The 26,490-nt window shown below is 56.4% G+C and overlaps 4 protein-coding genes across 4 annotated transcripts in view; 1 reads left to right on the top strand and 3 right to left on the bottom strand.

Moving 5' to 3' along the window:
• The window catches only part of LOC104291281 (potassium channel subfamily K member 9-like), an 18,539-nt gene extending 15,998 nt beyond the window's left edge, over window positions 1–2,541 (bottom strand). The window contains exons 1-2 of the mRNA XM_009890530.1: window positions 2,514–2,541; window positions 1,364–1,526 (exon numbers count right to left, since the gene is read on the bottom strand). Coding sequence (XP_009888832.1) covers window positions 1,364–1,526; window positions 2,514–2,541 — 191 coding nt within the window. The remainder of the gene's footprint in view (window positions 1–1,363; window positions 1,527–2,513) is intronic.
• Window positions 2,542–2,924: 383 nt separating this feature from the next.
• On the bottom strand, window positions 2,925–3,980 carry LOC104290288 (P2Y purinoceptor 1-like). The gene has a single exon (XM_009889407.1). It carries the CDS (start codon window positions 3,978–3,980, stop codon window positions 2,925–2,927), a length of 1,056 nt encoding a protein of 351 aa, XP_009887709.1.
• A 269-nt stretch (window positions 3,981–4,249) lies between these two features.
• WISP2 (WNT1 inducible signaling pathway protein 2) lies at window positions 4,250–13,894 on the bottom strand. Its single transcript, XM_009890419.1, has 6 exons — window positions 13,835–13,894; window positions 11,184–11,400; window positions 10,303–10,590; window positions 9,943–10,136; window positions 4,463–4,684; window positions 4,250–4,324 (listed from the first exon to the last, which is right to left on the bottom strand). Exons 1-6 carry the CDS (start codon window positions 13,892–13,894, stop codon window positions 4,250–4,252), a joined length of 1,056 nt encoding a protein of 351 aa, XP_009888721.1.
• A 1,188-nt stretch (window positions 13,895–15,082) lies between these two features.
• Window positions 15,083–26,490, top strand: part of ADA (adenosine deaminase) — a 42,228-nt gene continuing 30,820 nt past the window's right edge. The window contains exon 1 of the mRNA XM_009890312.1: window positions 15,083–15,244. Within this exon, the coding sequence (XP_009888614.1) occupies window positions 15,083–15,244 (162 nt within the window). The remainder of the gene's footprint in view (window positions 15,245–26,490) is intronic.

Genomic DNA, 26,490 nt, shown 5'->3' with positions numbered 1-26,490 from the left:
CAGGAGCCCAAAAGAGGTGAAATTAATTTATTTCTTCCTGCGGAGCCATCTCACCCCATGAGGACATGCAGCTCGTGTAAAGGAACCTGTCAGGCTGATGCCCAGTGCACATTGCAACCATGGCACAGAAACTCCAGTGGGCACTGACCCCCTCCTGCCAGCAGGAGCTGGGAGAAGCTGGGCTCCCAGAGCCGCTGGGAGAAGAGGAAGGAGGAATAGGGCAGCTCCCCGCCTTCCTTGTCCCCTCACCCACTGACAAAACAAGTGCTACATCCTCGCTTCCCCACGCCGTGAACAGGGACCGGCAAAGAGCAAGAGGTGCCCGTGCTGGTTGCGCCAGGGACGATGCCACCCCTCTGCTGCCAGGGGATAAAGAGCACTGGGGAGGTTTTGAGGGGTCAGTGGTGCCCACATGTTTTGGGCGGGTCCCCAGCGGTGACCACGCACCTGTAGCATCCTGCAGAGAGCAGTAGCTGCCCCTTGTGAGGGAAGGAGCCTCCCTTGATGGCGAGGGCTGGAGGAAGGAGGGCTACTTTGCTGCTCCATCATCACCTGCAAAAAGCTCATGTGCCAGCGGTTGGCTCTTAATTACACATGTAGCTAATAAAGGGAAGGAGCTCGCTGCTCCCCTTCACAAGGGAGGCAACATTGTCTGAGAATCAAGGGGGCTGCAAAGCAGGAGATACCAAAAAAACCCTGTATCTCAGGGCCAATACACAGATCCTTAATGGCTTTTGCTGATTTGACAGATGCAGGACACGGAAAAATGAGCAGATTTATGGTTGCAACTGTCCCTAAGGCTCAGAGATGCTTCTTCGGATACAGATCTTTAAATCATCATTAACATGACATGAGGGGGCACTGGAGAAGACAGAGTTGGGCACAGCAATGCAGAAGGTGACAGCAGAGTTTGCTGGCACTTCCTACGCAGTGCTCCCATCCCAGGATGCAGTGATGCTTTATTTCAATCAATCATGCACAAAGTGGGTGCAGTGACAGGGTGCTGCAGCTCCTGTGGGCTGTGGGGAGCTGTAGCATCATGGATAAGATCCATGTGCGACGATGGAAGAGCTGGACAGCTTTCAGAAGCGTTGGTATTTTTTCAGGAAAGGAGGAGAAGAGTTCAGAGCTCTGGAGAAGCCCGGATCCAGGGAAGGTGTGCAAGCAGCAGAGACCAGAGCCGCTCCTAATGTCCCAAAGATCTTCCCTACAGCAGAGACAGAAGAACAACAACTGACAGAAGAACAACTCATTTGGGAATTTCAGCTTTGTCTTTCGATTGCCTCTTGGATGAGGTGGGAGCTGAAAGTTTCAGGGCTTTGCTAGGTCCCTGCCAGGTGCTGAGCAGATTTTGGGGACCTACCTTAGCGCCTGCCTGACCCAGTGCTGCTCTCCAACCGCCGCCTGCAGTCTCCCCGTGCAGGCAGGCAGCGCTCCCCGTCGGCAGAGCCCTGGGAAACTCATCCCCACTCCCTGCAGCCGGCGGGCCCCCGCTCCAGCCCGTAGGCCAGCTGACTCCTGTGTTCCTGTAAAGCGTTAAAAGAAGTCAGACAACTCACGACTGAAAGCATTAGGTGTTTATTTGCACTTCAGACATATTAACTCCATCTGAGAGCCAGCCCCGGCTCCCTTTGCACAGCAGCAAAGGTGGGTCTGTGCGAGGAGCAGCTGAATGTGATAAACATCGGGCTTTGGTCCAAAGAGCGCAGCGTCTGTGGGGCGGCACTTTCCCAGCACAGGCTGATTTTAACTCACAATTCACTTCCTTCGGCTGAGCTGTGAGATCTGCTGCTGCAAATCATGTTGCTGCTTTCACAAGGACGGAAAGGTTCAAGCTGTTCTTGGTGTGGAACATCAAGAGCAAAAACCAAAACGCCACTTGGGAGCCTCTGCTCCCCCCGCAGCAGAGACCCCCACAGCCCCCGGCAATGACACATGGACTGCCTTTGCCATTGAATCTCGCCTTCAGAAGCCTTCAAACCAGCGTTGCCTCTTTTTTTTTTTTTTTTTTGCATGTCTAATTTTTAATAGACATGTCTAATCCCCTCGCGAGGCTGGATGCAAGAGTAAAACGCAGCCACCCACCTGAAGATTTCGAAGTCTCCTGCGATTTGCCTGCTGAGAACGGTGGTTTAGGCTACTGCAGTCATTTGCCTTGCAAAAAAAAAACCCCAAACCCAACCAACAGCCTCCAGAAACTTTAAAATGCCAATTTGTTTTCTGCTGTATGCTCTTCCAAAAAAAGAGTGAGTAATGCTAAAATGCTTTTTTCTTCTGTGAAGGAGGTGGGCAGTAGAAGATAACACAGATCCTGAAGCAGCTCAGTCACCCAGGAACAACTAACCCAGGAACTGGCACAGATTAGTCATATATTTAAAACCTGATGTTTTTATGAATATTTCCAAAGCACTTCCCCCTGCAAAAATTCACCCTCTCAGCTGTTCTGCGATGCAGGTAATTAATTACGGGTGCCTTCTCCTTGGGTGAAGGAGGGAATCCTGTCTCAAACTCACGTCCATTGGGGGAGAGGGGACAAGACATCGTTGACCCCCATCCCTCACTCACTGAGGAGCTCGATCAGCAGCCAGGGGGATGTTAACCAGCTTGGACTGGATGTTAACCAGCATTGGAGGCTGGACTGAGAAATACTTCAGGACTGGAGTAAACACAGTGTTCGTATCTTTCCATCTCTAGGCGTACCATAGGCAAAATGGTTGGGTTGAGTAACTTTGCTTGAAAGCCTGGTCCCAGTTTGCTCCCTGACACTGGCAGTCCTGTCCGTCCCTTGTGTGAGACTGGAATCTCTGGAAGATGCTGCAGTCACCATCTCTCTGCAAAACAGGCATCAAGGTGGGGGCCGGCCGCCAAGAAGGGGCCAAGTGCAAACTGAAGTGGTGCCTCCTTTGGAGGGGGTGTTGGGTACCTCAGAGCTCATCAGAAGCTTCCTCCTCGCCAAGAATGATGCTCATCTTCTTCTCATCTGCCTGGCAAAAGGTTTTCCTCCTGAAGGTGAACCCCAGGGACTGGCTGGCTCTTTGACGGATGGTGCTCATACGTGACACGCAGTCCTCTCTGGTCATCACGTAGAGCAAGGGGTTGAAGGCACTGTTGAGGCTGGCCAGGCCCCGGGTCACCTGGTAGGAAACATAGATGTTCTTTAAAGTCTGTGTGCAGGACCCTTGCAGTTGCCAGCCTCGAGACAACAAGTTGAGATTTCTGAAGATGTGGTAGGGGAGGAAACAGATGGAGAAGAGGACCATCACGAGAATCACCAGTCTGATGCTTCTTCTCCTGAGGCTGAGGTCCATGGTGTCGTTCCTGCAGAGCACCACCACCACATGGCAGTAGCACCCGACGATGATGAGGAACGGGATGACGAACCCAGTCACGGTGATGGCTGCGGTGTACGGCAAGTAAAGGCCCAGGTTCTCATGCCCTGTCGTGTCATGGCACCGTGTTCCCATGTCATCCATCTTGCTGAAGGTGAAATCGGGAGCTATCTGTGCGATGACCCACACCCAGACCATCGCGCTGAGCCACGCAGAGGAGGTTGCCCCCTGGTACCTGCCCCGCACCTTCAGCGGGTGCACGATGCCCAGGTAGCGGTGGACGCTGATGCAGGTGAGGAAGCCGATGCTGGCGTAGAGGTTGAGGTGGAAGAGGCCGCGGGTGATCTGGCACCAGCCCTGCCCAAAGAGCCACACTCTGCCCCGTAGGTAATAGCTGACGAGGAATGGCAGCGTGCTGACGTACAGCAGGTCGGCCAGGCCCAGGTTGCCCACCAGCAGGACGAGGGAATGGCGGGCGCCCTGCCGGCGCCCGGTGCAGAGGTGCCACAGCCCCAGCCCGTTCCCCGCCAGCCCCAGGGGGATCACCACCAGGTAGACGGCAGGCAAGAAGCGCTGGGCGAAGGCGGTGTCCACGGGGCACAGGGCCCTGCTGCCATTGCCGGCCCACGGGCTGACAGTCTCGGTGGCCATCGGGCGCTGCGGTGGCCTGTCCCACGGTGGGGTGGCCACTGCCGGGGCGGTGCTGGTGGTGGCAGAGACGGGGCGGCCCCGGCAGCGCCGTGCCCGGCGCCGGCAGCCCTGTGTTCCCCAGGCCTGTGCTTCCCGCTCCTGCCGGGCCCCGTCTGGGGCGGTTTGAGGGCGCAGGCGCTCCCTCGGAGCGTGGGGAGGATGTGGCGAGGGCCGTCTCAGCGCAGAGACTCGGTGGCCGGAGGTTTCCGCCGCTCCCTTGGCGCCTGCCGTCAGCCCACTTGAGATATTTTGAGCCGGGCGCCGGGGAAGCGCAAGCCCACGGCTATTTCGGACACCGTGCGTGCCTGGAGGGAGCGGGAGGAAGGCAGCAGGGAGGGGGGCTCTTCATGGGGGTGAGTGGGAGATGTCTGAGCACGGGGGCCAGAGCTTTCAGCCTGGTCCTGCTCTGTCCCACTCAGGGTGAGGAGAAACCCCCCCCGTACCTCCAGACTGGGGGCTGGAAGGCTGAACCCCATGAACTGCCCCTCACTTCCACTCCTGGCAGCCTTTTTCCTGGCCCCGCTGCTCAGACCGTACCGTCCATCCAGGAACACCGGGAACAGGGGTAAGGCAGAGACCGGCAGCTCTCCAGGGGGCTCGTGCTGCCCGTCCCGCTCCAGCCGACAACCAGGCCAGCAGCCCTGCTCCTTGCCGAACGGCTGCACCTTCCCCAAGCACACAGCAAAGTCCTGCTCTTGCTGCCGCCTTCTGTATCCCTACCCAAGTACAAAAATCCTCTCCCCCGCCCCAGCTCTTTGACCCACGCAGGGAGGGAATGCGCGACAGGCTGTCACCTTCCTCTCCTGCCGCGGGGGATGTCACGCAGAAGACACCCAGCTACCGTGAGGTGGGGGCAAGAGCTAAAACCAGCGACCCCAAAGAGGACCCCCAAGGAAAGGCAGCCCCCGTTTGCATTGCTGAGCAGCTGCCGCCGTATAAATGAGGCCAGAAATAACTTTATCTCTAGGCGCAGGAGTAAACATGCCAGCAATCAGAAGGGAGAAGGTTTACCCTGGCAAGCCATAGGGAAACGACCTTGGCAAAACAACTTTATTTGAAGGGCTGGGCCCAGGAAGGGCCACAGCCACCTGCTTTCCTGGAACTTAATCTAGGGCAGGGGGTGGGAAGAGGCTGATGTCTCATCCGTCAGCGGGGAAGGAGTGGGGCAAGTCCTGCCGGGCCATCCTGACTGCCCTTCCCTCTTTGGGAGCAGCCGAACGTCTCTGCTGGACCATGCTCAGGCATGGCGGGTCGGGGTCAGCATAGGGAAGCCCAAGACATGGGGTGACAGTAGCTGCTTGTTGTATGTATCAGCGTGTTGACTCCAAAAAGTGCTTGCTGGAGCAGATAAATGATGGGAAAGGCTGTATGTTATTTCCTGCCGACATGATAAAATCTGTCCACTACAGGCATGTCCCAAGAGGTGCAGCTTAAAAGCTGTTTCCACGGGGTGAGGAGATGGCCTTTCTGAGGTTTGCAGAGGCTCTGGTGGGACTGTGCTCCTGGAGTAGCAGCAGCAGAGGAGGGGGTCCACAGGGGCTCACCTCTCAGGAAGGCAGTCCTCCATCCTGCCCTGCTCCCGCCCCCTTCACCTCCATGCATCTCAGCTGCTCCTGCAGCCTGGGGTTGGGGTGGCACTTGCAGAGCAACTTTATGGAGGTGCGAAAGTGCAGCAGTATGAGAGGAACAAACTGGGACCAGTTCCCTTTGTCCCAGAGCATCAGCCACTGGGGAAACTGAGGCAGAGAGAGCAGCTGGCTGGGAAGACTGCTGTAGTCATGGGAAGGGTCATGAGCTGCTCTCAGCAGCGTAGACAAAACTTTCTCGGTCCCCAAAAGGAAGGCTTGGGGCTGGGTGCCTCCTGCGGTGGGAAAAGAGGAGCGGGGCAGAGCACAGGGAGCACTGCCCGTGCCCGGCTGCAGCCCTGTGCCCTCCACACCTCTTGCTCCCTGGACCTGCTGGAGGCACGCACGCAGTGGCACAGCTCCTCTCCCCTCTCGTGTGTTTATATTGTCCTCTTGACCCATGATTTCACTCACAATAGAGGTGCTACCACCCAACTCTGCCAGAGCATCCCCTATCAGGATGTTCCCCTTCAGTGCCTGGCTCGGGCACATGGCAGCGATGCTGCTGCCACCGTGTCCAGGGCAGTGTGAGAACACAGGGCTGAAAGAGCTCTTGTGAGTAGCAAACACATAACCGGAGTGATGGGCTTTTAGGCAACCAATTCAAGGCCCTTCACCAACAGCAAAAAACGGCCTTGATCTGCCTCTTTTTTTTTATTAAGCACTGCACTCTTGTCTTCAGGGAGGTATCTGAAAGCATTTAGCTTTAATGAGGGGCTCATCCAGCCCTTTCTCAGCCAGCACCATGCATTTAAAAATCATCAGTCATGAGAATGGCTTGGGAAAAAAAAATATCTGATGCACATTGTTTACTCATGCTGTAGCACACAGTTTCTCCTTCGGCTGGTGAGTGTTCTAGCGCTGAAATGAGCTATCATCTGTTGCTCACTGCTGGTTCAGGAATATGGTTGTCAAATCACATGCCATTTATGTGTGCAGATGTGGCAGTGTGCCTTGAGGACAGGGGTGAGTTGTCATCTGGGTTTTGGTGTTTTTTTTTTTATCTTTACAAGTGACCGCAATCATCTGGGGATGGCTGAATATTTACCTCCTGCCCCACAGAAGCATGCGAAGCCCCGGACCCGCTGTGTCAGAGGCTGCAATAAACCCGATCCTCAAATAACCACATGTTCCCAGGGTAGCAGGGCTTTAGAGGGAAGAGCAAATATTGTGAGGCTGGCAATCACATTGCAAGAGCTGATTTCCCTGTATTCTTAGGGAAAAATAACTCTGATTTATTTGGATTCATTAATTCATTATTTAGATGTTTTCTGCTTAGTGAATCGGGGAGAAATGACATTTTGCAGGGGAAAAAAAAAGGAAAATTATAGCAGAGGTGCATTGAGTCATTTCTGTTTGAGATAAGAATTACAGGTTGCTGCTTATAAAGTGACCTTTTGAATTTTACCATCACCCAGAGGTGGCTGGGCAGGATTTGGGAGGGGGTGAGAGCCCTGGCAGCACTCCCTGCTGGCAGCTCACCCGGCCTTGGTGGCCATGTCCCAACATGCTCAGACAAAAACTGGCTTAAAAACAGGATTTTCAGTATACAGAACATGTCTTACCCATGTCAGTTGAGGAACATTGTGGTTTTAAAGTTTTACGTGAGCCTTGTGTCACTACTTTTTTGGCACGGCCATCGCAGAGGTGAAATAAGTCAACAAAAGCTGCAGACCGGGCCACGTTCATTCTGCGGTTTGCTGCCTGCCAGCGGTTCGCCGTGTCCCCTGTATCAAACTGAATTAACGATTTGTATTCAGGCAGAGCACCAGATGATCACAGTAAATAATTCTCTTTGTAAGCAATGTTTTACTGCATGAGCAGTGAGATATTCCACCCCCCCACACCACCCCCGGCCCCAGCCAAGAGGTGTCTGTAAAGCATCCTTGACTTTAATTTTATTTTCAGCACTTGCAGGGGCTGGGGGAGTGGGTGAGCGGCTGCCCTGGCCCTGCTGCCTTTCCTGCTGCTTGTGGAGAGGCTTTCCCCTGGGCAGGAGATAGGAGCTCCTTTGCCCCTGCACCCCTAAATCTGCCCCGGTACCATGTTGGCCTGGGCCAGGAGGGCAGTCAGCTGGTGACGATGGTGGCACGATACTGGGGAAATCCTGCTCCGAGGTGAGCAGAGGAGGTGTGGGGCTGGCGAGAGGAGGCATGAGTTACGGGGGGGGGAGAATTGGGGCTTTGATTTTTGGGAGGCTGAAAAGAGGCATGGCCTGGTCTGTGCCTGGGGCTGCAGACCCGGCAGTGATGCAGCCAGCGCCATGCCGTGCTCTCCCACGCATCCTCGCAGCGAGCGGAGACCCGGGCACATCGGCAGAACTGATGGAGTTACGGCTGGGTAAAAACAAAGGGGCAGAGTTTAATCCAGGATATAATATACTGTAATAAAGTTTTCGGTGCTTTGATTCACCTTTTTTTTTTCTTTTCTTATTCTAAGCAGCCTGAATTGAGGTGCCTCCAAGCTGCCCGGTCCTGGGTCAGGCCTTTCCTGCAGCAGCCGAGCTGGAGTGAGCAGCAGGGCTCCCCAGGGCTCACCGGAGCAGGGTTCACCCGGCACAGACAGGCCCAGACAAGCTCCACACCTAGATGAGCACGTCTTTATTTTCAGTTCCACGAATACACATCTAAACTGCCCAGATCTCACCCGGACACATCACCTAAACCGCTGCTCCTTCCAGTTGCCCCTCTTGCCCCACTGTGAGACGCGCGTTCCCCCTGCACGCTTGTGCGAGGCCGTTAGAGGGCATTTGAGTTTCATTTTTCAATCATCCAGAAGGATTATCGCTGTGAGAAAGTAAAGGCAGAGCTGCCGAGCAGCTCTCCTGCGCTGACTCTTGCATAGCTGGAGCAGCTCCGGCCGGTCGGGAGAGGGCCCCGATTCATCTTTGCGATTTGTTTTCTCTTTTTCCTGCTTTTCTTTTGGCCTTGGCTCGTGGGGTATGTGCTTGGATGGCAGGCGGTATGTCTGGTGCTGTGGAGCGGGTGTCTCCTGCGTCTGAGCTCCTCGCTCGCCGAAGCCCTGCCAAACCGCCAGTGCTTTGGAGAGGAGGAGGCCAGGCAGAGCAGGAAGGTTCGTGTTTATTCTGGAGAGATGTGGGGAAGGTGAATTAGAGCTGCCATCAGGAGGATGCCTCTGCCCATGCCCAGGAAGGCGGCTGCTGGGCTGCAGGGTGGATATTGTGGGATGGCTGAGCTCGTGTACGGCCAAGCTGCTCAGCCTGGTGCGGCGGTGACTTGTGGTGTGCAGCCCGATGTACCTGCTCCTTCCCCGGGGGGCCAAAGCGTGAGGGTTCCCCCCCGAGATTTGGGCTTCCAGGTGCTGGAGACGGTCTCTCTCGCAGCCCCTGCAGAGCAGAGCTGTGTGCGTGATGTGGTGGAGGAGCAGCATCACCTCGCCAAAAGCCCCACCATTCTGGGAAAGGACCAATTCCTGGTTTCTTGGGTGGGTTCACGCTCGGGGCAGGGTTTTCCCATTTCTTGTTTCGTTCAGCCTAAGAAACTCAGGGATGCTGTCCAGTAACCCTGTTTGGGGCAGTGTGGTGCACAGAGGGGGCAGGTGCTGGGTAACACGGGGATCTTCTCTGTTTCCACCCTCCTTTACAGCCAAAGTCCATCAGTTCTTCCCCAGTTTCCTAAGGGATGAGTCCTCCATCTCCACCAAAACCACAGTGCCGTGGGCTTGTGCCAGTCTCTTTGCCAGGACAAGGTGTTGGCTCCAGGATGCAACCAGAGTGGGCACAGCTACAAACGACCTCCTCTTCCCCTCTGCAAAGGCAAAGCAGAGAGCGATGGGGACACGGAGGGGGTGGTGGTGTGTCCCCCATGTCTAGGGAGCAGGGGCATGTGGCAGTGCGGGTGCCTGGCCCTGGAAAGCGCCGGCTGCATGCGAGCAAGGCAGTTTTGCACCGTGCCCACACTGGGGCTCTGCCAGGCTAATTAAGGGGGTGGTAGAGCCCTCTCAGGTACAGGCAGGGTGCCAGACAGGAGCTGCTGATGCATCTCCAGCCATAGGGGCAGGTCGAGCCCACCTGCAGGGCTCAGGGTTATGTGGGATCCACGGTGCTTTTGGATTCAGACATCCAAAGACCTCAAAATTCAGGTCTGCGCCTTGTTTTCCAAGTGCAGTTTCAGGAGATGGTTTATCTGTCCCCGAGACATGGTCAGCTTGTGGCTGGGGAGGGGTGATGGGATGCCCACAGGCAATCGGGGGTCCCATGGCTCGTGTTGGCTGACGTTTCCCTTTCTCGGTCAAACTTGTTGCCCAGAGGCATCAGCTTCACCGAGGCCTTCACTTACCACCAGGGATGCTGCTGGCAGGGCCGGGCAGGGTCTGGCCATGCAGAGCCGCCTCTGAGTCTCCAGCCTGCAGTAGCGGTTCTGGTTGGAGACACGGGTAGAAAAGCCCACGCCGCAGGTGGCCGAGCAGGCGCTCCACTCCGTGCCCCACTCCTGGCAGGGGTATGGCAGCGGTGGGGACGCTGCCCCGGGGGCTGGATGAAAAGACATGAGGAGAAAAAGGGTGGTTGGAGCCAGGTGCTGTGCAGCGTCCCCTGCGGGTGCTGCGGGCATAGCCCTGCATGGCAGGGAAATGTGCAATGAGGTGTCTCCTGTTGATGTTCACAGCCTGGGGTGAAGGGACCATCCCCAGAGACCTGCATGGGCACCCCCTCATTTGCATGTGCTGCATCTTACCTGCCCCAGCATCCCGGAGGAAGTGCCGGTCCTGGGCTTCGCAGATCCACTCAGGGCAGCACTTCCCAGGGACCTCCACACGCCGTGGGTAGGGGCAATCCGGGGTGGGCAGTCGGACATCCTCCTGGCAGAGCGGGACGCAGGTGAAACCCCCGTCCAGGCAGCGGCACTGGAGTTTGCAGCTGGGCTGGAAAACCTCCCCGTCTCGATAGACCCGGCCGTTCACCTCACAGCCCTCCTCGCTGTCTTCAACTGCAAGCGACAGCCGGGGAGCCCGTTAGGGACAAAGTGACAGAGAGACGTGGATGGCAGAGGGCACTGCTGGGGAAACTGTGGGGCTGGCATGAAGGGGCTGAATGGGGGGCAACAGAAGTGACTGAGAGGTGTGTGAGGCAGGCACAGGTTTGCACCAACCTCCTCTCCTTCCTGCCTCCTCTCCCGATCTCTGGATTTCCAAAGCAGCAGCTCGCCACTTGGCAAGAAACCTACTGCCCTTCAGCTCTGCCCCTGCTTTTCAGGGGTTTCAGGCTAGAAAAAGTTTCTCTGAAACTTCTCTGCAGGACCCCCAGGTTCCAGCCGTGGCAGGTGACTGCAGCATCCCTGGCATCCCAGTGTCCATCCCCGCTCAAACCACCCAAATCCCCCGTCGGTAAATGGCACAAGAGCTGGCTGGAGCTGCAGCGCAAGGCCAAGCAGCATGCATCAGCCTCAGTAAATCTGCTTTCAGAGCCTTAACCGCTTCCCTGAAAGCGCTGCGGGATGCCTGGTGCTGGCCAGAGCTGGGGTATGTGCTGGGCTGGGGGCGCGGGGGCTTCCCCGGGGGCAGCGGGCACCCCTGTGCTCACAGTTGCAGGTGGCTCCTGTCCCCGCGGGCGCCGCGCTGTAGTCGCAGACGAGGCCCTGGCTCTGGTCACAGACGTGGAGGAAGTCACAGGGCTCTCCCAGGCGCCGGGCACAGATCTTACAGCAGCCGCAGCCGTCCAGGACCAGGGGGGACCCGCGAGGGCAGCGAGGTGGCACCCAGGGGCAGTAGCATGGTCTCCGGCACAGCTGGGCACAAACCTGTGGAAGCAAAACAATCCTTAATTCCATACAGGTTGTTCTTTGGGTAATGGCTGCTATTTCACTGGGACAGCCAGGTAACCTTCTCTCAATCATGGGGGCAGATTTTCGGTGGAAGGTGGCTCTGCAAATCCATCGCAAAGCAGCTTGGAAAGCTACTGTTCCCTTACGACACAGCATGATGGGCACCTATGGAAAACCAGGGAGAATCAGGGATGCACAGCACTCTGCAGGATAGGGACTTCAACACACCACTCCTCTGAATACACAGGAGGAGGATGGAGCTATAAGGTGAACATCCCAGGTCGCGGTGGTTGTTTAAGGGGGCCGGCAGCCCTGGAGGCAGCCACACGCTGCCCTAAGAAGCCCGGTGGGATGGAGGGAGGGAAAGCAGCCTGCCCCATGCCTGCCCCCGAGGCAGCGGGCTGTGCCCAGCTGGAGACGTGGCTTTGGAGGGGCTGAATGCACATGGTGAGGGCGCAGCGCCTCACTGCGCACGGTCTTAACAGCTCTCATTCGTGCCAAGGAGCAGGGCATCGCGTTGGCAGTGGGGGAACGGAAGCCAAGTGAACCTCAGTGCTTTCCTTCCTGGTCCAGCTGCCTCCTCTGCCTGGCCCTGCCTGCAGCATCCTCTGCCTGGCCTGGCCCTCTGGGCGAGGAGCCCCGAGGTAGGCACGTTTTCGAGGACCAGGAGCGACATTTCCCCTCCTGGCTGGACCGAGTAAGCACTTCGGCAGGGCTGTGCACCACAGTCCTTTGCCTGCTCAGCTGATTGTTTGCCAGGGATGTGCCTGCAGGGGCTCACCCAGGCAGGTAGGTGTTTATATCCACGGCTCATTCTGGTTGCACAATTACCCTGGCAGAAACAGCTTTTGCAAGCAGCACTTGTGCTCCTGTCATGTCGTATCTGACAGGGCTGTTGCATGTGGGGCCTGACGCCAAGCGAGTTGGCTCTGCAGCTTGGAAGGGAGTTCTTTGCCAGCACTGGCCTGACAGCGCCTGAGCCCCACGCAGCGGCTCTGAGCTGCCCTCCGGCAGCCCTGCTGTGCCGCGCCACGCACGCTCCGCTTGCTGCATGCCCAGCACGTGTGGCGTAGGCAGCAGTTCAGCAAACACGCAACCAAAAAAATTCATCCCTGTGCTGGTCCTGATACTGGTGTGTCTGCTGAGCCTGCCAAGAGATTGATGGGCTCAGCCGGACCATGTGGATTTTAGATACTGTTTTACTTTCTCTTTTAGTTTCTTCCAGTAGCATCAGCTCTGACATGAGCAGTTAGACAGAGAAGGTAGGTACTGGTGTGCTATCTGTTCCCCATTTGCAGCAGTTCAGATGTTTTTTATGGGGCTGTGGAAATGTCAGTGCCAGCAACTGGACATAAAATACATCCCAGTGGGGTGGGAACTCTGTCTCTGGTTCTAGTTTTATCAATGAGCGGCATTATTAGTGCGGCAGAAACCAGAGAGATCCTCGCGGCGGGGACCGAAGGACTGGCTGTGGTGGCCAGGTTTGGGCTGGAGGCACGAGGCTCCTTGGTGATTCTCCAGGCGCTCATGAGTGCCTGGGGCAGGAGTCATTTCTCCATCAGGGCTTACCCAGGCAGCCAAGGGCATTATTCATCTTTCAGGAGGTTGCTATTACAAATCAATGTTTTAGAAAGATTAGCCAAGCCAACTCCATTAATCCATTTCCCCCTGCTCCATGTAATTAACTTGTCTTTAGATGACAATGTGGCTCCTATCAGAGATCTTAACTGTCTGGGAAAGGAGCCAAATAGGCACGACGCTGCCATGATGTCCCTGCTTGCACAAGGTCTGCTTTGGGATTCAAGCAGCAATTAGAACTTGGAGCTGAGACACACCAAACTTTTCAACTTTCCTGTTGAAAAAGGCAACTATTTTCAAGCAGAGTCCAAGAGAAAAAAAATAAAAAATAGTCACTACAACAACCCAAATCCTGTCGGAGGTATTGGCGTTCATGAGCATCCCGGGGAGGGGGGAGAGCTGAGTAATGCCGAGGCTGGTGCCGGCTGCTTGGCTCCCTGCCTGGGGAGCCTGGGCAGGGACCAAGGAGTCTGCGGGAGCCGCTACCACCGAGCTGCTGCTCGCTCGCTCGCAGGGACGCATACCACAGCCCCGCAGAGCTGCAGGGACGGGCGAGCAAACAGAGCGCATTGCTGTCATTCCTGTGTGCTCCGTGGACTTGCACAATGGACGCCTTTGGCCCATGAACGTTAAGACCCTGCTGCTTAATTACAAACGTCTCTCCCAAGCATAGCTCTGCCCCTGTGGGACTGCATCAATACAGCCTGTCTGCCAGCCGGCGTTAGCCACTGGGCTCGTTGTAACACCCCCGTCCTCCCTGCATCTCACTTTGCAAGAACCGGGCGCTTCCCCGAGAAAGGCTAAAGCCACCCCAGGGCCCCGTCTCCCTTACCTTGGAGAGGATGCAGAGGAGGGAGAGGAAGAGGAGCTGCTTCTCCAGCTGGAGCCTCATGCTGCTCTCCCCTCCGCCACTTCAGCACATCACCCCCCAGGCAGTTTGGAGGCAGCGGCGTGTTTGCAGGTTTTAAAGCCCCGAGTAGGTCCTGCTGGTGTTTATACTCTCCCTGCTCTGATGTCACTCACAGGCTCCAATATAAACATGACTAGGTTTGGACAAGCCTCAAGATTTTCTTTTTTTCTTTTTTCCTCTTTCTATTTTTTTTTTCCAGCCCACATTCCAGCTGCCATTTCCACTCCCCTCAAGGTGAGAACTCGCTCTCCACCCAGACAGCGAGCGAAGGGAAGGGACGCTCTCCCCGGGGAGCGCGGCAGAGGGCTGGGGAGTCGGGCTGGTGGGGTGACCCGGCACCTTGCTGCTAGCCGGGACCTGGAGGGAAGGTCCATGCCTCTTCCTACGGATCAAGGTCTGCCCAGATGGAGCCGGTACCTTCCTCCTGAAGGGTTTGGCGGGGCTGGCCCTGCCACCAGCTGCTCTGGGACATTGCCATGACCCACCCCTACACTTTAAGCCGAGCGCCGTGCATGGCAGGCTGTGGGACAGTGGTGAGTTGCCCACACTGCCGTCAAGGGCAGGATCCTGTCCCTCCATCGCTGGGGACAGTGAGTGACATACAGTGATTGCCGGCAACTGAAGTTGCAGCAGTTTGCCAGGCAAACTCTCCAGGCAGTAGAGGTGTGCTTCCCTCTCCGTTCTCTGGCACAGCAAGAGCCGGGAAGGGATCTGCTGTGGTGGTGGTGTTGCCACAACATCCCCGTCCTGCCCGGGGGGGCTGCTGGGGAGGGGGTTGGATGCACATCGTGTGGCGTTGTCCCAGGTACATGATGCAGAGAGGGCTGCAGTCCGGCCCTGCTGATTTCAAGCCTTGTAAATCCCAATTCAGCTCCTGGAAAATTATGATTGGCTTAAGCAATCATGAGTATTTAAAATCTAATTTGGGGGAAGAGGAGCAGGTGCTCAGGGTTTGCCTCCTAATGCTTTACCACTTTTTGGTCTGCCCTGTGCAAACTTTCCTCGTGGTGAGGCTGGGTCTTCAGAAAGAAAAAAAAACTAAAACACCTCAACACCTTCAGGAAAGAGAGCCTCTTCTCCACATTCCCATCTCCTGGATCTTACCACAAGATGTAAGAAGGGCAATTTGTGAGTCCGTAGCTCAAAGAAAAGGCCTGAGCTCACGTAAGGATGCGGGATGCCCTGCAGCTCTCCGCGGCTCCTCTCCCGCAACCCCCCCTTGCCTGCAGGACGTGGGCTGAGAACTGGGAGCTCCTGCCCTGGAGCTCCTGCCCTGGCCCAAGGGACGGATCCTGGTGGCTGCGCACAGACTCTCCCGGTGTTGCAGGCACGGTGAGAACTGCTGCTATGTATCCTATATTATGATATATGTTGGCAAACGCGCAGGAGGGGCCGGGGGCTGTAGAGGCGGAGCACTGAAATTACGCATCCAGGAGCGATACCCCATCCTGCCCTCCATCATTTTCACCCCTCCTTTTGCTTTTGCAAAGGCAGGTGACAGGTCCTTGGTCACCTGAGCAGCAATGCCGACCTCAGCTCTGCCGCTTGCCGTAGCCTGGGAGCCAGGGCACGGAGCGGGGAGGAGCACACAGCCAGAGCTCTCCCGTTACCACCCCGATTCTCCGCTTTGGTTCTGCTTCGTTAGCTGCAATCAGCCTGTTAACGAGGTTATGGCAGCTTGTGGAAATACCAGGCCACCTTCCAAAGGCTGCTGTCACTTATCCCGGCGCTGGAGTCTCCGCTCCTCATGTTGGAGCCCCAGCTCCCCGCCTTGCCCGAGCCCTGCCCGTCGCAGGGGAGGTGTGAGGACCGCGCATTGCTCCATCCTCTCTAGCAAGGGGGGGGTCAGGCCCTACCGACGGAGGGTCACAAGCCAGAAGGTTTGACGCCAAAGGCTGGAGGCACACCTCGCGCTGCCATTTTCTCCTCCGCTCCCCAGAGCTAATGCCATCGCGAGCAGCCAGAGCGCTGATCCAGCCTTGCCGCAGGGGGACGGCGAGTTCAATTAATTATTCCAGGCTTGTGTTTATTAGGGACTCCTGATTAATGGGCATGACTTCATTGCCCATGTAGAAATCAGGTGGCGGTGCTGGTAAGGGAAATAAAACCCTCTCGTCGCCCTCAGTGAGCAGCCGACAGCCCCGTGGGTGAGGGCTGGGGGGGCAGTGGGGCACCCCCGGGGGGGCAGGGGCTCAGGGCTGCCCAGGGGAGCCTGCTGGTGATTAACTCCCCCCCGTACCTGCCCTCTCCTGGGTACAGGTTCGGCTCTTTGGGGTGGGGGACCTCTTTTTTACCCTCTCCCTCAGCTTGGGACCAGAGGGGACATTACTTCCCCCCCTCACATCCCTGTTGCCACTGAGATTACGTTGCAGTAAGGTGACATCACTGTGATGGTGTGACATCCCTAGGAAGCCAGCAGAGCTCAGGCAGTGGCAGAGAGCCGTAGCACCAATCCAAGCAGCCAGACAGGGGCCAAACCCACCATCCTGTGCCTGGCCAGCCGCCCGTGCTTCAGATGGCATCGGCACTCCCCGGCGGTGCCTTGCTGGGTTTTGGGGGTGCCCAAAGGAGCTGGCTGGAGGGGTACACAAAGTCCACCATGACTCTGCCTTCCCAAGGAGTATTTTCTGTGGGTGAAATGGTGATATGGGCTTGAGCTTCCCTTCTCCCGCCTGTCGGGGTCCCACGTGCCCGCCCAGGTGACCATGCCAGGGGACCAGGGGCTGCAGGCAGAGCCCAGCAAAGCCATACAGCCCTTTGCACAGGCTTTGATTTGCAAAGCCACACGAGAGCAGCACATTAGCAGTTCATTTTATAAATACTCAGTTATAACCCTTCCCCTCTGGAGCATGTACTCCATATGTGTTCTGTACCATACGTGTGATTTCATACCCAGTAATTAACTCCATATGTTGTGCTTCGCAGTTTCCATGGTATTATTGTCAGGTTTTTTGAGGAGGTTGTAATTATTATTTTTTTTTTTGTGGTCAGTTGTGCAAGAGAATAGTTGATACAGGGATCTGAATACATCTCCTTTGAGTTAGCCGCTGGCAAGCTCTGCTGTTTCTATAGAAATGAAGGAACTGACCCAGTGAATTTACATTTTAGACAGCTGGTTTTTTTCATGTCTGTGCAATTTAACGTGCCATCGTGAATAACACTGCAAAGCTCTCATTTGCGCACCCTGCTCAGCTGAAATTGCATCCATCTGCGATGGATATAGACCCTATTCTCCCTCCATCCCTTTCCTTTGCTCAAGACTTTTTCCTTCTTTACTCTATGCCATGTGTTGAACACCGTCCCCAGAGCTGGCTGAGGCCAGACCAGGGTCTGGACATCCACCTCTGCTGGGGAGCACTAGGCTGTCCTCCATCCTTGGTGAGTTTGTTCCTCTTCATATCAACAGTGAAATTACTGGTTTAGGGTGAGCCCAGCTCCATACCTTGGTGTGGAGGACGTTCCCTTTGCTTCTGGGCACTCCTGGCTCAAATTCTCACTGCAGGGAAGCAGGGCTGTCCATGGATGGGGGACAGCACTGGTGGGAAAGCTGGACAGACACCTAGCTTGGAAAAACCAAGAGCCCTGAGCCGAAAAGGAGCCGTCTCAGGTCTCCCTCAGCTGTTGGATACTTTGGGGTGGCTGCTGGCTGTTTTTCATGAGACTTCTGGAAACACCCCGGCTTTGGGAAACTTTGAAATACCTTCATTTTTGGCAGGATGGAAAAGTTGTTTCCTACCCAGAATGAATCCGGCTCCAGTTTCAAACAGCAAGAGCTGAGAGAGGTGGTGATGGCCATTTCCATGCCTGTCTGGCCATTTTTATTCCCCCCGCTTCTCACACCTTAACTGGAGAGCAGAGCCGGGATGGGAGGACCGGCCACCCTGAGGGACGGGACGGGCAATCTTTTACCTTGAGGTCACTGCTTCCACCCCAGACCCGGGCTAGGAGAGGCTGAAAGTATTTACCATCTGGTGCCTGTCCAAGTGACTTGTGAGAAAAGAATTCAGGGCTGCCGTCCAGTTTCTGATGGTCAGGCAACTACATCAGAAAACTTCGGCTTCATCTGGGACCAGCTGACCCCTCCGAGCTCCCAGCCGCCGCGGCGAGGCTGGCGAGGGAGCGAGCAGCAGCCGGGCATTGCCCTCTCCCGAGGAGAAAGCGGCTTTTGGATGGGCAGCCATGCGTGGTGGTGGGGACGCTTGATCCTTCACCATTTTTCAGGCATTCTTAAGTAGGTTTCATTAGGAAGAAGCACTGATAAATGGGACTCGGTGCTGGTTCTGGTCTCAAAGTTTGACACTGCCAAGAGGAAGGAGCTGAGCGATTACACAGGGAGCAAACGGACTACCACAACCAAGAAAGGGCTTGCTTAGCCAAAACTATAGAGAGATCTCATCTTTCAGACTGAGGGACTTCTCATTAGTACAGCCCAGCCTTATATCAGCTGTTGGGAAAGGACAATGCTTTTTCTTAATACGCATATCAAACTCCGGGCACTAATTCTGTGTGATTTTTTTTTTTTTTTTCTGCAGTCCAGACGAGAGCAATTCATAATTGTCCCCCTAAGTTAAACATTCAGATAAACCAAAGAATAAGACTTTTATAAAACAAAGCCTGGAAACCTCAGCCAGATGAGTCTTTCCATTATTGTTTGGAAAACAGTGTCAGAAATCATCACGTATCAAACATTATGATCCTCTGAGAGTTTATTTTTGGTATCAAACATCATCAAACATAAACTTCTTTTAAAAAATCTCACTAGAAGTTTTGTCTTTCAGACAAGATATAAACCCGAGATTCTGACCTTGTGTGGTTACTGACTTGGTATTTTCCATGGAGCTGCACGGCTAACTCATGTTTCCTGATCAAATTGCTCATTCTTTTTGACTATCTCTGTTTTTCTTGTGGTTTCAGGCTAAAATAGACAGTGTTTTTCCTTCAGTTCTTGTCTTGGTCCAGTGTGCTGTGTGTTCTCAAGCAGCTGCCATGTCCCTTGCAGCATCAAATATGCCGCAAACTGAGGCATGCACTGAGGGACAGCCAGCGATGCTTTTAGGTCTCGCCAAACTCACCTTGTAACCGCTGCCAGCTCTGCTTTAGAGCGGGAGAGCTTTGGTGATGTCTGTGTTTCCCTCCAGCCCCGTTTTCGGTGACACTGGGAAGACCTTTGAGGATGCAAGTGCTGCACCCACGCGGCAGCCAGTGCTGCGCCTGGGGAGCGGGGGGATGCTGGAAGAGGTTTGGGTGACACGGGTTGTGTCTGTTCCCAAATGTCAGAGCCCTTCACAACCCCAGGGCTGGCCTTGGCTCGCCATCAGCAGGAGCACTGTGAGCCAACGCAGCTCAGGGTGCGGGTGGATGCAGGACACTGGGACTGTGTGCAGGGGAGGGGAGGGGACGGTGTTGGGACAGGATGGTGCCAGGGAGGGGACGGTGACCCGGGGCAAAGATGAACCTCCTCCACTGGCATATCTCCAGTGGATGCTCTGCACAGCTTCCTTGCAAACTCCTGGTTGTTGCTGGGACCTTCCCAAAGACCTTGTGCACCAGGCACGTCTCAGCATCCTTGGTGCTTGGAAGGAGCCTGGCCCGTGAGGGGAAGGGGTTTTCAGCTTAGCCATTGGGCACGTCAGCGGGGCTCAGCACGGCGAGCTGCTCTGGGGAGGACCGAAGTTCACCTGTCTCGCACCAGTGCCTCGTTCACACCCCGCACTTGAAAAACCCAAATGACTGGTGGCCACCCAAAACCAGTCGGCAAGGGGACCTGCTGCTACTCCCCAGGGAGTAAAGCAAGGACTGGGCTTGCTCTCCATCTCCTGAGCGAGACTAGAAAGGCTGAGGCCAGCGATGTCTCCACGTGCAGAGGGGTCCTAGGCCCCCAGCCCTCCCCTATGCCCCCTCCCGACACCAGAGACATCTGGAGACATCTCCCAAGCATGCACTTTACATAAACCACCTCCTCTTGTCCACATCCACAGCCAAGTCAATAAAGACACGACCGAAACCTTTAGTGTGTGTGTGGGATCCAGTTGAGAAAAACAAGCCTCTCGGTCTCACTCTGGTTATGAAAGCAACGATGTCGCCTGGAAAGTATGTACCAGCAAGCAAAGAGAGCTGCCTGTGTCGAGGGGCGAGCGGAGGAGGTGGGCACCAGCTCAAATATGACTCAAAATCAGGGGAAATTATTTCTGATGAACGTAATTACTTCGGCTCCAGCCCTGATCAATATGAGGAGCTGAAATGCTCATAAACCGGCCGAGAATGCGAACTATGCGGGATGATTTGTAAAAGGTGTTTGGCTGGGCGCGCTCTCGCCCGGCTGTCAGGCTGCCCACGGGGCAGGGTGACCCGCTGCCGTGGGAGGGGGGAGAGCAGCGACTTGCTAATTGCAAACCGGTGGCCGCTAAACGAGAATCCCTCCCCACCCCTCAAGGAACGGGGAGGCGGCTGCCTCACGCAGGTCCCGAGTTGTCAGGCTGCCCACGGGGCAGGGTGCCCCCCTGCCGTGGGAGGTGGGAGAGCAGCGACTTGCTAATTGCAAACCGGTGGCCGCTAAACGAGAATCCCTCCCCACCCCTCAAGGAACGGGGAGGCGGCTGCCTCACGCAGGTCCCGAGTCTAATTAAAAGCAACCAGCCTGCTTGGCTGGGCTTCTTTTGTGCTCTGACCACAAAGCCAGAGCCAAGACTGGCTCTTTACAGCCAGGCTGGCTTGTGCTGGCCCCCACGGTGCGGGGAGGTTTCGGTGGGCTGCCACCCGGCACAGCCCGGGCAGGGGATCTGCGTGGGCACTGCGGGGGCTGGAGACCTGCAGGAGCACAGGGACAGAGCTGGAGGAGACGGTGTCCTCAGACCTCCTGCTGGCTGAGCCTCAGCTGTGTCAAGCGTGGTGTCGATCTGCATGGGAGAGATGCTTCGTCCTCAAGGCCATGGCTGTGTCTTGGGGAACCGCACCCGCAAAAGCAGATCGGGAGGAGGAAGGGCAGCCTGGGAGATCCTCTGCAGCAGGTTTGCCATCCAGAGGAGGCAGGAATTTCCTCCTGAGAAAGCAAGCAGAGGCTGGGGGATGGTGTCCTGGGGCATGAGGGTCTCCTGTCAACTGGTGGCTTCCCTGACATGGTGAGAAAAGGGAAGGAGAAAGGCTGTGACAGACTCATTTTTGCCCCACTTGCGCAGGGAGACAGGAAAGCCCCACTATGAATGCCTCCCACCACCCATGCTTCTTCTCAGGAGACCGTCCCCAGAAACCACGATGGCAGAGAGGCAGAAATAAGAAAAGCGGATGAAGAGAGCACCTGGGCTGGGAGCTACACACACCCCGCACCATGGTATCGGGAGGAGATGGAGTGGTGACAGCTTCGCCTTTCTGCTCAAGCAGCGCTCGAGCTGCTCTGCTGCCCATCAAACAAGGTGATGTCTCCATCTTCTGCGGTGACAGCTCCATTGTCACCCAGCTGCAAGTTACAGCTTGTTTACAGCTTGTTACGGCAGCAAGTTACCGGCTGCTGCTGCACTGCAGCCACCCCACCTCGCTCCCGTGAGATGCTTGATTGGCAGTTGCAGCAAAACTCCCCAATTCTTATTTAATGGGACCCTGCTGGTTTTAAGCCGTGCCAGCTCTGCCTGTGCAGGGTCGCTGCACCCACAGCCCTCCCTGCCATGTGAAGGGAGACTGTTCTGGAAGCTTTTCCTTTTCTGACTAAAGCTTCTTTGATTATTTTCTTAGAAAAAGAAACAAAAAAAAACCCCAAAACCCAACCCCTGTCCATGACTCGTGACTCACTGGGATGTGTCAGGTTCTGGATTAGTATCTGCCCGTTCTGGGCTGCTCCCCTTTGCCATGGATTGCCTTTTTTATTTGCTTAACGGGGCCAGTTCTGTTTCTGGCACAGAGATCAGCACCTCCTGGCTCTGACCGCACCACTGGGAACTGCTCCTCCAAGGAAGCCACTGGTGGGCTCCCTTTGACAGCTCGGACAGCCTGGGGCAAGAGGAGCCCACTGAGCGTTGCCGAGCTGGCCACAGACTTCTGGGACCATCTGCAGAGGCGTCTCGTCGAGGCGGGCAGGGTGGTGGTGTGAAAACCATGTGTGCCTTGACAGCAGCCCACATCCCTGCAGCCCCAAGTGAAAAATAGCCGGAGCTCCTGCTGCGAAGGTCAGCAGAGCGAGTCTCCCGCCCGTGGCCATCGCCTCCACCCTGGGAAAACGCCAAGCGGCTCGTGGCAGAGCTGCAGCGGGACTGCCTCCTGCCCTTGGCCATGCTGGGAACCGGGGCAGGCTGGGCTGTACTGGGAATTGCAAGGCATCCTTTATGGAGTGCTCAGCTAAAGACCCTTTGGGACTGGATTTCCACCCGCTGCAGGGCTTTGGGGAGGGAAATATAGAAAGGGAGTGTTTGACTGATGGGACTGGCTGCACCTGGTTGCCCAAAGCTGGCGATGGCAGCCTCACCCATGCCTTGGCTTGTCCCAGGAGCTTTCCTCTGGTTTGCAGTCAGCCAGAGCCCCAGGGGAGCATCTCATGAGGCAGCTCCTCTCGTGGACCAAATTCCAGGAAGGGAAGCACAGCCCAGAAGCTCACTCTGTTGGCCAGGACAGACATGTGCTCTCCCTGCTCTTGCTGAGCCCAGTGAAGGACAGCATCTCCAACAGGTACTGCCAAGGCAGCGACTTTGAGCGTGGAAGCTGTGTGTGCGTGGGCAGCCAGGCTGCTCTTCAGCGCTCGCTAACGGCCCAGGCTGGAGGGGATGTTTTGAGGGGCTTGTGGCTGCCCTGCATGCTGTCCGTGCCGCATTTCCCACATTATCTCCCTCTCCTTCCCAGGGCAGGGATCTCCCCAGGGCCACATGGAGAAATCTGGTCTCCCCGTGCTGTGATTTTGCTGGAAGTGACATCTAGCGCAGTGTGTTTGGGGTTAGGAGAGCTGTTTCCCCAGCGGTTGACTGCGCTTTCCACCACCAGAAGCTGACCGCATGCAAACCCTGGTTTTCTTTACATGCCCCACTCCTGCTGAGATGTGGTCTGCTGCCTGCGCAGGCGAAGCCACTCCGCTGGCCTGCCATCCAGAAAACATGCTCTGGATCGCCTGTATGAGAATTAAACACAAACACTTTGCAAACCGCAGCCCTTGAGTGCGAGGCAATGAGCCGAGAGCTGTCAAAGCAGAGGGGAAGATCCTTGGAGCTGTGCGGGCGAAGCCGACCAGCCTGGTAGACACAAGCGGAGCTCCAGGGGACATCAGCGATCCTTTATGTCCAACCCTGGCTTTGAGATCTCGCTTTGCTGCTCCAGCTGTTCACCAGTCCTGCCTGTGATCTCCATCACAGAGGCGGTGCTGGGTGGGAGAGGAGACCGGCACTGTGACCCCTGCTGCAGACCAGCCCCTTCTCCAGCAATTGGCCCAGGGATGCTCTGCTCAGCACAGGGTCCCCACAGCAGGGCAGAGCCATGCCTCCAGCCTCGGCTGCCACAGCCTCTCCCCCTAAACCTGTGCTGTGACCGTACCGCTGTGCCTTCCCCTGCATTGCAGTCACCGTTATGCCACCTTCGATGGCACCAAAGGTGCTACAACTCACAGAGAGGCAGCTTGAAGGTTCTGCGGTGACGTGCAGCTTCTGCTGGGACCTGGCCATGCCCTCCACAGCCTGGTTGTCCTCCCCATCCCCACGCAAGGCCACAGACACCTGCTTCGAGCCGGCTTTCCTATTCCAGGACCTTCCCCTCCTTGTCCTGGTCTGCGGGGTACGAGCCCAGACTCTCTCCTCCTGCCTCTGAGCCCTGGCCCCTGGAAACATCTGCACGGAAATAGCTGAAGGTATTGAACGGGGAGGCAGGAAACGCTCCGGATTATTTTTTTTTCTAAATATAATGACACTAATGCTGTTTGCAGTGTTAAAAATAGAAGTGGAGGGAACCTGCCTCTTTCCTGTTTGCTTTCAGCTCTTGCTTTCCCGCCCGTCTCTGCGTTCTGGGGATCTGTGTGAAAATAAACCCAACAGAAAAGATCTCAGCGGCGTGCAAAGCAAAGCCAGATGGGTTTGTCCTCGGCTCCACCTTCCCCAAGCGGGGCTGTGCCCCCCTGTGCGGTGCAGGGAGCTTCAGGCTGTGAGCCCCCCACCCCGGGCAGCTGTCCCCGCAGGCTCCGTGCTGCGGTGGGACCCCGCGCTGCCCCGGCCGCCGGCGTCCTGGCCACCCTCGCTGGGTGTCTCTGGGAGCGTGGCCGCTCTCCCACACCCCACATTCTGGCTCTGGTCACTCTCCTGACTTTCCCAAGTGTCTCAGCGCATCGAGTGGGCTCCCGGCACCACTGCTGCTCTTGCAACTGTGGCTGGCAGAGCCGTGCTTGTGCCCAGGGCTGGATCTGCTGCTGTGCTACCGCAGGAGCCCAGGCAAAATCCCCCCGTGCTCACCTCTCCCGCTGGAGACGTTTCTCCAGATGGCTGTAGCTGGGCAGGAGCACATCTCCCCACCATGCCCTGCACGTGCCCGTTCCCAGGTCTCCCTCCCAGCCTCTGTCGGTGCATTGGGAGGATTTTGCTGCCAGTCTCTCACCAGCTCATTAGAAAGCAAAGGCCACGCTCAGCACCCGCATCACCGAATTCAGAGGCTGATGGATTCAAGCTCACTTCGGCAGCACTGAGCCCCACCAGGGCACCCAGAGCTCGAGGGATCAGGGTGTGGGAGCCAGCTCCCGGCCTTGTATGGGGAAAAGGAAAAATGCCGGAGTACAGCAAAACAGCCAGGAAGACAGCGTTTGAAGACCAACGTGCTTTTCACTCAGGAGGCGATGCCGCACTCCGGGTCAGTGCGGCTGCCTGCCTGCTGCAGGTGTTCGGATGAAAAGCTAGGCGCTTTTTCAGCAGACCGAACCGGGGTGTGCGTGTCTTGGATGGAGGCTGCTGCCTGATTTATTACAGACTCAGCTCTAGGTGCCTCGGGAGAGTAAGTCCTGGCAGAGGATGAGAGGCGAGCGTGTGTACGGATGGATTGCAGCACACAAAATGCTGCATTGTAGTACGACTGCCTGGAACGCGCCGAAGCTGGGAGGGTGAATGAGTCCTCCAGCCTGGTTTGCATTCCTCTGCCCTCCCCGTTCCTTTCTGCTGTCGGTAAATGGGGTGGGCGGGCAGCCCCGGGCACTCGGTCTGTCTTGGAAAGCCACGAAGCAGACAAGCGCTGGCCGGGAGCATCCTGGCACGGAGCTGGTAGAGCACACGGAGTGCGCTGGCAGCGCCGGGGGACCCGCTCTGCTGTGCCGCAGGTGATACCCACTGTGCAGTATCCCCCCAAAAGGCTGATTTTTGCAAGGAGTGGTTTGCCACAGGGTGACAACTTACCACATTGACCTCAGGTTGTTCTTTCAAAAGTCTTTGGTTAGCTGGAAATAAGGTGTTTAATATGTCACCGAAGTATCATGAGTCACTGTCTGGGCCACTTTTGTATCGCAGAGACAGTTCTCCTGTGTGTCACTGCAAAGTCCACACTTGAACCTGGCATGATGTGATTTTAAAAACACCCCCACAAGAAGCTTCCCGGTGCTTCCTTCCCCCTCCAGCTGCTTTCCTGGTCCTGGCGTAGCCCTGGCCCCCAGTAGCCAGCACACCTCTGCTGCAGCTTTTCGTCTGCCTTTTCCCTGCCAGGCGTGTTTGCTCTCATTAGCACCCGGTCTCTTTGCTGTCAGCGAATGTTCGGGTTTTTCAGCAGCGGTGTGTCAGCAGTATCCAAAGGGGCCATTGATTTGCAGAGTGTGACAATGTCCTGGGCTGGCAGATTGTCCCTGGCTGCTAACAGGACACCCCTCTGCTGATGGGGTTTCACTGGGGGCTCACTGACTGTGCTTTTGGGATCCATTTGGGCACCAAACCTGTGGTGGGAAAGGGACCCTGACCCCACCTGGTGCTGGTCAGCAACCTGTCATGGTGTTAACTGGGGCTGAACCAGAACCATTGACAGAGGATGGACAGCCAGCCATGGGGACTGACAGCCCATCCCTGTGGGCTCCTCCCCTGCTTAAAGCACTGTATCTGCCCGGTTCCTCTGTAAGGCACAGCGGGTGACTGCCCCTGATTTACACATGGGAGCTGAACCACAGGGACTTCTCAGGCTTTCCCCTCTGCCCAGTCCTCCTGCTGACCCGCAAGATATCCCATCCACAACTGATGTCTTTGGTGTGAACCGGGAATGGGACACAGCCTTGGCATCTGGGCTGACAGCGAAGGAGAAAACAGACCTTCGAAAGGACTTTAGCCATAACTTGTGGATTCAGATGCTCATCTTCTTTTCCCCAGCCAGTCCTAGCAGATGAACGGAAGGTCCCTGGGGCAGTGGGCAGCGGTCTTGCTCGGGGACCACTGGAGGTGGCTGGCCTTCCCACGCCACACGTGCTGCCCTGCTGAATCGGGGCCCATTGCCCCACATCGCCGTGGCTCTGGTGGAAGCTGGAGGCGCTGGCGGGGCGGGGGTGGTGGTGTTGAGCAGTGGCAGTGCCGCAGCCCCGCAGCCCCCAGTCCCGCAGCCCTCAGTCCTGCAGCCCCCATCCCTGCAGCTCCCCGTCCCTCAGCCCCCATCCCTGCAGCTCC

Source organism: Charadrius vociferus, unplaced genomic scaffold (genome assembly GCF_000708025.1).
Source record: "Charadrius vociferus isolate BGI_N301 unplaced genomic scaffold, ASM70802v2 scaffold280, whole genome shotgun sequence".
In the NCBI taxonomy this organism is placed as follows: Eukaryota; Metazoa; Chordata; class Aves; order Charadriiformes; family Charadriidae; genus Charadrius; species Charadrius vociferus.
This window is presented reverse-complemented; position numbering and strand designations above follow the sequence as displayed.

Excerpts from the sequence above, each read along its gene's own strand:
- LOC104290288 (XM_009889407.1), bottom strand. The coding sequence starts at position 3,980 with ATGGCCACCGAGACTGTCAGCCCGTGGGCCGGCAATGGCAGCAGGGCC.
- WISP2 (XM_009890419.1), bottom strand. The coding sequence starts at position 13,894 with ATGAGGCTCCAGCTGGAGAAGCAGCTCCTCTTCCTCTCCCTCCTCTGC. Across the intron at positions 11,401-13,834 it reads TCCTCTGCATCCTCTCCAAG|GTTTGTGCCCAGCTGTGCCG; the intron begins GTAAGGGAGACG and ends TTGCTTCCACAG. Across the intron at positions 4,685-9,942 it reads TGCCAGCAGCATCCCTGGTG|GTGCAGCCGTTCGGCAAGGA; the intron begins GTAAGTGAAGGC and ends TGCTTGGGGAAG.